This window comes from Cygnus olor, chromosome 3 (genome assembly GCF_009769625.2).
Source record: "Cygnus olor isolate bCygOlo1 chromosome 3, bCygOlo1.pri.v2, whole genome shotgun sequence".
Lineage (NCBI taxonomy): Eukaryota > Metazoa > Chordata > Aves > Anseriformes > Anatidae > Cygnus > Cygnus olor.
The window spans coordinates 73,195,494-73,208,230 of NC_049171.1; the positions used below are offsets into that span (position 1 = coordinate 73,195,494).

General features: G+C 32.9%; 1 protein-coding gene across 3 annotated transcripts in view; it reads left to right on the forward strand.

Moving 5' to 3' along the window:
- Positions 1 to 12,737, forward strand: part of PACRG (parkin coregulated) — a 217,588-nt gene that overhangs the window by 141,321 nt on the left and 63,530 nt on the right. The window contains exon 5 of one of the 3 annotated variants that reach the window (XM_040551526.1): positions 10,292 to 10,323. The exons of the other annotated variants lie outside the window; for them this stretch is intronic. Within the exon in view, the coding sequence (XP_040407460.1) occupies positions 10,292 to 10,308 (17 nt within the window). The 3' untranslated portion in view covers positions 10,309 to 10,323. Of the gene's footprint in view, positions 1 to 10,291; positions 10,324 to 12,737 lie in introns of those variants that run through there. 3 annotated transcript variants of the gene reach the window in all.

Genomic DNA, 12,737 nt, shown 5'->3' on the forward strand with positions numbered 1-12,737 from the left:
CTGCTATATGATAATTATATCATTAATCTATAACTGTGTGTCTTCCACAGTAGGACTGGGTGTGTTTTTTTAATGTGAACAAAAGTAGAATTTTGTGAATTCTTGTAAAATGGTAGACAAGTCCCTCAATGGCTTCAGCTCTTTCCCTAAATTACTGTGTGGTCTCAGAAATTAGAGAGGATGCCTGTATTTTGCGTCTTTTACAACTGGATTAGTTCTTTGCTCTTCTTTCTACATAAGAGTACCCCCATCTCTTCCACATTTTTGAGTTCCCATTGTGGGTTGACAAAGTCTCAAGTACAGGCAGAAGCTGGGAACTCTTTTAAAATCTGTCATATCTTTAGTGATAGAGATGCAGTGCTTAGCACTTCAGTAAGCATATTGAAGAAACTACTATATTGGATAAATAATGATATTTAAGTTGCAGTGAAGAAAATAAAAGCTTTTTTTCAATAGCAGAGTCTCCTTTTTCAAAAGTAGGAGTTTCATTTCATGTCCATCTTTTTTCAGATTTTTTTTAAACATTTCTAATAGGTTATTGTGCTCTCAAGAAAAGAACAGATTGGTAGCAATGAAGAATGAAATTTCATTTTTTCTCTAGTTGGATTTAATGTAGGTATGTTTGACCTGGAAGTATATAAATTTAGTTTAACTTCAATGTTTTCTACACTTTCACTTTGTTTTTGTATGTATTTATGCTCTATCAGTCCTGAGGACTTGCAGCTATATCCTGAAATTATAGTTCAGTGTGGACTTTTTCACCTTCCTTCTGACAGGAAAACATTACAAAATTCAGATTTCCTGCTTTAGACTTCAAAGGACGTAAAAAACCTGGGGCATTTTATAAACCTTCATTAAAACTTGAAAAATCATTTCTTATCATGCTGTTTCAATAAGCACTGTAGTTTCGTGAACATTATAGAATTCCACTTACTGAAACTTAGTTTCAGGACCTCTTTGGCTTCGCTATTTAAATAGCAACTTTGTTTCAGAGTAAAATAATACATTAATTTTAGTTTAGTTTTTTTTTTTTTTAATTCATTAATCTTTGAGTTGTTGTTTAAAATCTAGTGCTGCTTGCAATGTCATCTGGGAAAGAATGTAACAATTCTCTACTGCTGTGTAATAAACTTAGTTTCTCATTTGTACATCTGTTGATTTTGCTTTATATATCTACTACTTTATTTGCAAATGTTTATGCAGCATATCAAAATAAATGTAGGAAATTTTTATTTATGTTGAGCAAAAATATATTTAAGAATCTTTATCGTTTGTATGCTTATATTTATTTACAAAAAAATCTAAACACACGCAAGCAAATCCTAAGATTATTAGTATTTCTATATTCTTAAACTGTTGTTAATTTTTCTTTTTCCAAAACTTTTAATTGTTGTGTTTGAAATTTAAACATCTGCTGCAGTAGCACTGAAAGATAAATGATAATTGTACTTTAGCCTTAAGTAAAGGATTTTTTTTCTGCACAGTTTTTTATATTTATTTGAGATTTTAAATGCTTATTCAAATGGCATTGGAAAGAAAGAATGATACCTTTCAAGTCCAAAGTCCTCCATGGCACACCTTGAGTCTAGCTGACTTTTTTATGATATTTATATTTCTGTGTTTGTGCATTTCTTATGTCTGTATTGTTTTCTTACTTTGATAAGTCATATCTTTAGAAACTCATATCTACCATTAGATGTGGATTTTAGCAGATAATTCTAAGATTGCCTACTGAAGAGATATTAAGTTTTATTGATAAGGAGAAATTGCCACAGAATCCAGCTGCTCAGTCTTACAGTGTCTTTCAGGTACCCAAAGCCATTAGTAATTGACCTTGGTAGCTTCATTAAAGAGATATAGAACAACTTTCATGTGTGTTTCAGTACAGATGGTGATAGCCCCAGAACTGTTGCTTCAAGCCAGAGATCACAAGCTATTTTAAAAAGAGCATATTCCTTCGTATACTTCCTACTGATCATGGTCCATTACCAGCACCAGGTTCCAGTGGGAGAGGGGGCTAGTCAAGAACTATGCTTGGCTGCTTTAGGGCAGAGCCTGTGTTATGCAGTTAACTGCACTAATTATATACTCTTGATGAGATCATTAGAGGACAATAAAGGAAAATGAAAACAGTTTGCAATATGTGTGGTCAAATTAGCCACACAGAGAAATTATGGTTTGTACTTAAATGCCGTTTAGAAAGTGTCCATTAAAAAAAATGTAGACACCCATGTATGTACACTGTAATGATGCCTAAGCTAATTTTCTTTAATGTGTTTATTTTTGAAATTGGGAATTGGACCCTGTTTCTCTCTGATTAGAATGCAAAGGAAAGATTTTAAATGAAACATGCAACAGTATACCTATAGCCATGTACTTCATGGAAGTACGCTAGTGCTGATGTAGACCAGAGTTAGCGGACCATTTGCAACATTTTTGATTTTAACAAAAATTAAGGATTAAATCTTATTTCCACTTAAGAAAGAGACTATTTATTGGCACTTAAGTGCAGTTAGAAATTTATTTTAACTGTATCATCGTAACTTGGAGGGAAAAAAAAAAAAGAAAAAGAAAAGACTTTTAAGGATTTATTTAATAAACAATGTATTTGTGTACACTACTTCATACACAAAATATCAGCAAGTATAGAAGCTGGCAATAGTACATAAATTTGTAGACTTTGAAGCAATAATCTTTCCAGCACGTACACTGTTGTACCTTATCAGTGTGCATTGTAACAACTTATGGAATATGTAACCTGAAAGTGCCTCCTCAAAAAAGAAAAGTCCAGTTATTTTATATTGCTCAAATTCAAATAACTGAACTTCCATTTGTAAGCTGGGAGCAATAACTAGACAAAACTTCAACTTCTTAAAAGTTGCAAATGGAGTTTTTCTTAAACATTTACTTTTATGGATTATTAAAGGAAGTACGTTCATGGTGGAAAAGTACATTTATGGATTATCATAGAAAATTCTCTCTTTTTTGGTGGGAGGGTAACTGAACTGTTTCTTCCTCTCCACTAATTACCCAAAGCTCTTTTAACTTAACTGAGCCTTTATGGATGCCACAAACCAGAAAATTAACTGCACAAAGAACTCTTCAGAGCCTATATCTATTAAGAAGGCAATGTATTTAAAACACACGTTTCTGTTACCAGTAGACTATTTTATTGATCCTTTTCCATTCCTGCTCTTGATGCCTGCTCAGGGTGGCACTGCAGTCCAGAGAATTATTTTCTGCTGGTTGTAACTGCAATGTTAGTGGACTTTGTGGACTTCCTTTACAGGAGGACAAGAGAGAGAAGGCGTAAGGCTACTTCAGATATTAACAACCAGAGACAATGGCTACATTATTAACTGTACTCTTTAGTACATGATTTTACTAGATTTCTTCAGTCAACGTTCTCACGGCTTTGCTCTGCATCTCTTAGAGTCTTAACATTTTCTTAAACTTAGATCTTAATATCCTTCCAAACTCAGCACTGGAGAACAAATATCAGTCTGATCCAGTTCTTAATAAGGAAGGATTCCCGTTGACTTAAATGAGAGTTAGATCAGCCCATAAAATGGACAATTGGTTTTGCCTTTTAATTAACTAAAGTGGCCAAGTTAGTCATCACAACAGAGTCAAAGGACTATGCATACAATTGGTGGTTCATCTCTTCTTAACTGAAGGTCTACATGTGCTATTAGAGTATATAATTCATTTTATCCGAGTGTAATCTGAGCCATTCTCCAAATCAATGATTGTTTAAAAAAAGAAAATAATCTTTTTTGCCAGACTGCAAAGAACCACAGATTCAATAGTGAAATGATTGATTCTGCACTTTTTTCAAGAAAAAGAAACTGCATGCAGTTTGCTCTGTACTTGGACGACATATTAAAGACTGGAGCTTTATTTACTCCGTAAGAAAACGGAAGATTCCAAGAACTTGAATAAGAAATAAATCTTGATTCAATACTGTAGCCCACTGTGTGCTGGAGTTTAATAAGCATATGAAGCTGCTGGCTGGCTATTATGCTTTATCATTTATTTTTTGTACTCTAAGAACTAAAGTTTTGAAATTCTTTGGTGGTTCTTTGAGACTGAGTCCACTAATTCAAAGTATGCTAGATTTATAAATCATATATTCTTTTCCATTGCATTAGTTAGGAAAAGATAGTGCTTTTCATTCTTAGCAATTCGATTCAGCTGCTTTATAACAATTGTTATAACTAGAATAACATTAGTAATACTAATTCAATTATTATTAAATTATTAAAATAATGTTAAAAAATAATTATTCTTGTTGTTATTATTAGTTTCTATTTGCAGGTAGTCTTTCCTCCTGAGAGTTACAGTGTGAGTTTTGCATGCAAACAAATATCAGCAAATATCAAAATTGAAATAATTAGCTTTTCCACATCTGGAATTAAAGATGAAATAAAAATCTTTTGAGGTTTATGTAGGTTTTGTGCTGATTTGCAAAATACCTCAAGTGCTTTGTAATGCACAAAATCTAAGGTGAATAAATAACGCTGTTTGAAGCAATATAATATAAACAGATGGTTATGTACTAAATGCTGTAAATTTTTAATACAAGCTGAAATCAGTATTTTTTATCTACTAAAATCAGTGACCTCCATTGAGTCTAGGGAGAAAGGAATTGAGCCTAGAGCATAAAAGACAGTATGAATATATTGTTAAATTTTGTTAATCTTATGAAGCAATGTTGCTCACAGACTGGAAACATCTTTAAAAAAAAAAAAAAAACAGTGCTTTTGTCACTTGTAAGCTATTTGCAAACTTTAGTTTGCTCAATAGTGTTAGTAGAAAAGAAAAAAATTGATAAACAAGGACTTAATTACAAAATCAGTAAGAAACTGATCCTCTTTCACCCCAAAGTGTATTTATTAAAACATTTACTAAAACCTGGCAGGTGCGGGTTTGAGTTTCTATCTGTAACTAGAAAGTAGATCTGGACTTTAGTGTGCTGTATATCTTCTCAGAATGTGTTTTGTGTGTGTGTGTGTGTTTTTCCTCTAGATGTTATTCCACTAAGTACAATATACTTAAATATTTCTTGGCACAAAGAATTGAGTTTCAATATTCTGTATTTTTTGTTTAGGAATGAATGCACCATATTTTATCTGTGTCAGTGAACATTTAAATATCCCATGCAAACCAGAACAGATTTAACAGGACTGGCTGAGAAAAGACAAACTAATGCATAAAACACAGACTAATGTGTAACATGATGATCGGAGCAGCTTCACTGGGAAGTAGGAAATGCAGATATAAGTCTTTTCGATCTGAGAGAAAAACATGAATATGTCAGTATCCTGGGTGATTCTCTACCCTTTCACTATTTACAAAAGAAGCTGCCACCACCTCTTTCCAAATTTTTGAATGGCCTAGGCCTTCATTTCATTTTTCACCTTAAACATGCTTAAAATGTCTGAGATAGAAACAATAGTTTTCCCATTTTTTATTGTAGTGACATTTTTTTTTTTAAGAGTAGCTAGATGTGTTTTTTGAAGAAAAGGTGAAATGGAAGGTGATTTGTATTTTTTGTATAGTTTTTGGAAATTAAGTGTAATTTTTATTGCAGCTTTAAAGCAATTTAAAGTTTTACATAATCCAATTTTTGTTCTACTTTGCAACATTGTCTAAACTTATTCATACATGTATTATTATTCATATGGCTATGTGCACGGAATATATATACTTTCTTTTTGCTGCTATGTTAAAAATCTACATATTAAAAACTATGTAACTCTCACTGGTCATGCCAGGTTGAGATTTTAATATGTGTATCAGGGAGGCTTGAAGCCAGATTTATGCTCAACTTTCTATGGGCTATTTCAGGAGCCAGATAAACATCTTTGCATATGGTCACAGTAACTTGCCTGGGCTTCTGTATAAATTTCACGGTTGTGTACTAAAACACTATTTCTCCCATATCTATCTATCTGGCTTGCTGTCAAGCCTTGGATTGACTAAAAGAACCTCAGAAATAAGCCACAGGCCTCATTTGCTCCAGGAGTTGTTTCCAATCCTAGACAGTTAAGTTCTATTTTTCGATACTGAAACATAGGCTTAGACATGTGATTGTAGGTCCCTGAAGTCTATCAACTTTGGCCAGAAAGACAGAGTCTTTTTGTGAAATTTTGTACTCCTGGTTTAACCACATGAAATCTACAGGTTTTATTTTGCTTGTAAAACAAAATAAGAATAAATATTAGGGCTGAGAAGGTCCAGTTCTTTATTTTTTTTTTTCATGTTCTGAGGCTACTTATCATCTAAAACAGCCAAAGTAGGGGTTAATGGATTCAAAAGTTCTCAGAATTCTGGCAAAGTCAGATTTTTTTCAGGAAGCTCTAGCAAAGATACCCCTGCCTTTATTATTATAGTATTTGTTGTGAGGATATATGGTAACAAAGAGTAACAATTCATTCAAGGCTGACTCATTTTGTTCTAGCAAGACTCCATTCTGCGCCCTTTTGATGACATGAGCTATTTTGTCAGGTGTATTCTAAAGTCCAGATAATAATTTTATTAGAACGTAAACTAATAGCAATGGATGGATGGCTTCTCATGCAGGTAACCTGAAGGTAACCAAACTTACTAAAATTTTTGCCTTTATATGAATCATTATTTTACTTTGTCATATGTGGTATAGATTTTAAGAGCACATTGAACTCCATCATTTCAAATGTGGTGATAAACACAACCCAAATCAACCTGTCTTTGAGATATTGGAAAATTAGTGGCTCTTTAAGAGACCACAGTAATACAAAAGTAAGCACCGGCAAGAATTGCTTACCCTTTATTGACCTCACAAGGGTGAGAAGGATCACCTTTGCACTACATTTGTCATAGCTTACATAATAATATCACACAACATGAGTTTTATTTTAGTTGTCAAGCCTCATTAATGTATTTTCATTGGTTTTGCTGTGATGTCAAATGTTTTGGACCAAATGTAATCCTCTGGTCAAATATTTTATAGCTGTGAAACAATACGTTGAAAAAAAACATGTTTTCTTTCACTTTAAAAGATTTATGGATAAGACCTTCTCTTGTGCTTGTATTTGTAAATATCCAGGTTAAGCAAGTCACTATCTCCTGTGTTAGTCAGTTCTACAAGGCAGTAATTTTCTTCTATTTCTCTTGTGGTACACCTCATCAAGCCACGTGCAGATTTTTGTGTTTTTCCCCATTCTGTCTGTAAAATTTGGTCACGTGGTCTGGACCAACAAAAATTCTCTTTGTCTAGAACTTTCTTTAAACTTAAACTTTCCTCATCATGGTTGCAACAGCCCTCTCTTTATTGTCTTCCTCTGCTTACTCCATGGAAGGGGTACGCTTCTTACCCACTCAAAATCCTAGTAGTGAATTCATATTTCTTTAACACCATTCTGACCATGTCATTTAATTGCTGTTAGTTTGGGTTTATTTTAGTCATCCAATATGAGATGGTGTTAGTCAACATGATATTACTTTTTAATATTATGATAGCATGCATTCCAAATGCAATAACATAAAGGTAATGATAAAATCAGAAAAAGTGTATTACGTCTCCCAGCCCATCCTCTGTTAGTGAAGGTATGCTCTCTACAGTATGTTAGAGGCATAATCAAAAGTAGTAATAAAATATTAATAGCTTTGATTTTCACTTCTGAAATAAAACATCCATTTATAAATAGGCTATGCAATGATACTAGATATTAAATTTTCCCATGTGTTTTGTTTCTTAGAGTAAAAAATTAGTTTAGAGGTAGATAGGGCCGTTAAGAAAGAAAAACAGCTGCAGAGGTCTAGCATAGAATGAGAAGACATCCGTGACCATAAAGTAATTATAATTGCAGGGAATAAAAAATGCTACTGCTATTTTTTATTAGACCAAATAAAGTTGAGAAAAATTGTGTACTCAAGGGTACATGATGAGATTTATTTATTTTGTACTACTCACTCAGATATTAGCTAGTGTAAAGTTCAAAAGCTTTGAAAAAAAAATATATAAAAAGTTAAATACTTTTTAGATTCTACTTACTATCATTCAATTGAAAATATTTAAGCAGAAAAGACCTTACAGAATCTGTCATATACTATGCAGAAAAAGCACGCTTGAGCGATTCATGAGGTTGAAAATGTTTAAAAAATTTCTACATTTATTAGAGAACCTAAATTACATTGGCATATATATTATTTATAACAACACTGCTACTATATCATATAGAGTTACTACAATGCAGCTGAACATTTTGTTATTTGTGTAAACATGAACAATGAAAAGATTGTTTATTCCCAGAATGGGAGAGAAAAGTATTCTAATTACAGTTTGCATTGTTTTGCCTGTGGGCTCCCCAAGAGCCAGTCCCTGATGGGAAGCTGATGCCTTACATTCAGTGATGCATGAACTCAGGCTCTTTGTTCTGCAATAGGAAAAAAACCTATCTGTGCAGTGCCATTTCTTGACTAATGCATGTAAAAGGTTATTGTACTTGATTCTTCTGCATCTGCACAGAGCTGACACAGAATCTGTCCTTTTTTCCTTTCTACTTCCGCATTTAACTTTCGTCTGTTTCTTTCTCTTACCATTAAAAGACATAGTGAAAAAAAAGATTAGAATCAATCTTTTGTTTTTCTGGAAATGAAAGAATTATTTTGTGAATTTATATGCTGATGTCTGAATAATTGCTAATTACGTGAGCTATTCATAATCTATACATGAAGGGAAAATAAACTCAAAATCACCTGTTCCCTTGGGCAAGGTGCATAATCTAAATGAACTACAACCAAATGCTTTATTATTTACATTGTATGCAAATTTATTTTCTAAAACATATTTGACAAAGTATTGAATTCACTTATGAACATATAATAGATCCCACTTGTACTGAAGGTCTCTTTTAGACTGTTTTCTGAATAATTAAATCATATGGAAAAATGTCAGAAGGCAAAATAAAATGTATTTATTCCAGCCATATCTTCCCACAGCATGACATGTCGTCTGAAAACAACACTAAGCATTTTATGCCATCTGTGCTGGTTGGGGATGCATTTACAATGCATTTCAATGTGGAATATTCCTTTTTGAGTTCCACACAGTCAGCTTATAGCAATAAGCACCTAAATAGAGTGATCTACAAAAACAGACAGCCATCAATACTTGGTTCACTTTCATCTGCACCTCGAGCATTGTTTTATCTTTGGGAGATGGAGCTTGTTTGTTATGCTGTCATTCATAGCTTTATATAAATAAAATGTTAGTACAAAGCTTTGTTTATGTACAGTAGTGATTAGATTTTTTTATGTGGTAAATGCTGAATAACACAGGTTAACAGTACTTAAGTGAAATATTAGTGTTCCTAAAAGAGACTGTTATAAAATTTTTAATGTTTGTTTTTAAAAATAATAAGCAAATTTAATTTCAGGAAAATACTATAATACATACAGTCCCAGGGACTGTATGTAAAGCATTGGGTAACTGTGAGAAGTCTTAGCTTCTAGTTGCATATAACTGATAATCATTGTATACCAGCTCTCCATAAGTGATCTGCAGAATCAAAGAATATATTGTTTCAGTCTGCACATGTTGTGTAAATTGCATCTTTCAAGTCACTCTCTCAAACAAGGCTAGTGTGTATTTGAGACTTGTTACGTGCAATTATTACCAATGAAATTACAATAACTGCTAATGTCTGTATTTTTTTCTTACCTTGTTAGCATTTAAGAAATGGTTTCATAACAACAAAAATTGCATATCAAAGTGGTCTTCATTCTCTATTTCATCCAAGTAGAGCTTTTACACTTATGAAAAAGGACCTGCTAAGAAGTAGTTTGAAGCTCCCTAACTCACAAAGGCCCATCCTCAGTGTAAGCTAATGCTGCAGAGGACAGAGGATGAGTCTCCTTAACAGAATCTGATTTTGTCATCCTACGTGTAGAGAGTCCTAGCATGACCTGGAAGACTATCCCCTTAGTTGCTGGGGATTCTTTTCTGACCTACCCCATTTACTGTACAATAGTTTTCTTTTATTAATTAGATATTATTTTTGCTTAAGCACTATTATTTTAGTCTTAATACTTTTCTTGTGTAACGTATGTTGTATAACATAAGAAATGATGGAACGATTTCCACAAAGCCATAGTAAAGAGTCAAAAAGCTACTGTGTATCATAGGAAAAACATATGCATTTTGATTGTTAAGAAATACTATTTTCTTGTTATGGGATTAAGCGCTTATCTCCTGTTCCAAAATGCTAATTATCAATGCTAATTGCCAATGCCAATGTCTCCTTAGAGGACATTCAACTCTGAAATATTTGGGAAGCAAAGTCTTGGACATTAAGAAGTATTCAGTCTCCTGAGAAGAAAAAGCAGAATACATTAATTATTGCCAATTTCCACTGTAATTAAATTTATAAATAAAATATTAGTTTCCTTCATTTTCTTTTTGGTTAAATCAGTCTAGAAGTAGTTCGGGGTCCATAGTAGCTCTGTAATTTAATCTCAGTGCTGGACTTTCAGCAAATACCTATACAGTATACTATGTATATGTGCGAATTTCTCAACAAGAACATTTTAAAATGTATTGTGAACAGTTTCATCTGGTAGAATGAGCTGATGAGTTGGCAAAATGACTTTTTTATTATTAGTGTTGAATAAAATTGCAAAAAATTGTTAAAGGCATTGTTTGTAGAGAAATCTCTTTTGTTAAGTAGTTGGTAATATTGGAGAAAGGGGATATTTTCTGATACTCAGACTCCAATTGCAAGTTCATGTCAGACTATAATATCCTCTGAAATTTTTGAAAATGTATTTGTTTTTCTGGTATGATTTGCTAAATTACATCTGGCTTGAAGTTTCAGAGGAGCTTTCACAATCACTGTTTCATAAAGATTGTTGTCAGGATGACCATTAAATGTTTCTTCTTCCCAAGAAACACTTCTGTGCATGCTGTTTTGCAACACAGCTTCTGTGTAAACAGTTTTTCTATGTAGCCAATCTGCCCCTCGGCAATAGCCTTAAAATCTCCCTTTGATTCTTTATACTTAGCTCATTTCACGAAAATAAGTCATGTTTCTTCTGCATCCTTCTGTGTCCTGCTATTAGCAGAATTATCAGCCTACCACATTCCAGGTGGTGACAATGCTGTGTGACTGTTCTTTGTTGCTGGCAGATTGATCAATAGAATAGAGCATATTCCAGACAGATTTAATATTAAAATACACAGTACTAATTGTGAAAAAGACAATCGGAAGATAAAATCAGTAGCAACAAGATAAGCTCCTGGTAGATCTCAGTCAGCAATTTTCTTTGAACAAGGATACAAATAAACAGTAAGCTTGGTATAAGTGATGAAAATTAAAAATGCACATCATATATCAAAAGAACAGAAATATTGGCCAATATGTGTATTTTAATCTGAAATAGCTTTACACAATTATCTTGTATTACTTTATTTAGCAGTTGTACTAAGAGCCCCTGAAGATCAAACATGCTTTATTAATGTTGGAGTAAATAAATCTATCTGATGAAAAATTGATGATAGGTTACAGATAAAAACAGATTAAAGTATTGTAGGCTAGATACAGAAAGTATACATTTAGTTAAACGTGTTTCTAGTGGTGAAAGAATTTCATTGCTTCAGTCTCTAGGTAAGTACTGTACATATCCAGACAGCTATTGGATAGGATTTTGATTCTACTCGTAGCTCTATAACAGCATAGAAAAGATTGTTTACAATAATACAAATCATATACAATAGGAATAACAAACATAAATATACTTAATCAGAACCATTTATGTCTTTTTTTTTTCTGTACTGCTGATTAGTCTTAGGAAGAGAAATTAATCTTCAGCCTTACAGAGTCAGTCCTGTATTCTTTACTAACATCTGTGTTTCTCCCACATTAATGTTTTTTAGATTGAAAGAAGCATTTGCACTTCTGAGTCACCAGTCAGTGGTGACAGTTTGCTCATGCCTCAGGATACTGAGTCCAATGGTTTCATACATATTAGTCATCTCATTTGCAAGATTCTGAACATGTCCTCTTCAGGCTTACCTTAGTGCAGAGATTTTTAGCAGATACCAGTTTGGTAGATTTTCAGAAACCATATAGCAAAAGTGTAAATGGGATTCTATGGAAAACTGTACTTGACAGTGTAACGAAATTAATAAAAAATCTCATTTTCTGTTGCAGTTTTTGGGGCAAGTCTGTTCCTTTTTTTCCCTCAAAAAATCAGCTTGCCCCATTTCAGTTTAAATTATATATGCTCATTAACTTTACCTTTAAATATTCAATACAAACTCCTGACTATTGAACTTAGCAGGGAGTTTGCTGTTTACTTCAGTGAAACTCAGTTTTCTCTCTACACGTCTCTTTGCCAAATTTGTGAGGCATACGGTTGACTTTTGCTATTGTTAGGATCTGTCCTTCTGCAATTATTGTATTGTCTTTAGTTATTTTTTTTATTTATTTTTTTTTGTTATTGAAACAACAAGAATGTCTGGATGGTATAGGGAAAAAACTCTTCACATTTTCACGTGAACAAAACGTGGGTAGAGAATGGATTTACTGCCCTCTATAAAGAATTTTCTAACACTTGTTAACATGACAGGCAACTGAAGAGTATATGTATGTGAAAATTATGACATTATTGAGGACAATAAATATTTTTGGAGCTTAAACTTGCTTACCTTTTGCAGAGCTGTGTTCTGTGGAAAAAAAGTTGCAAACACAAGA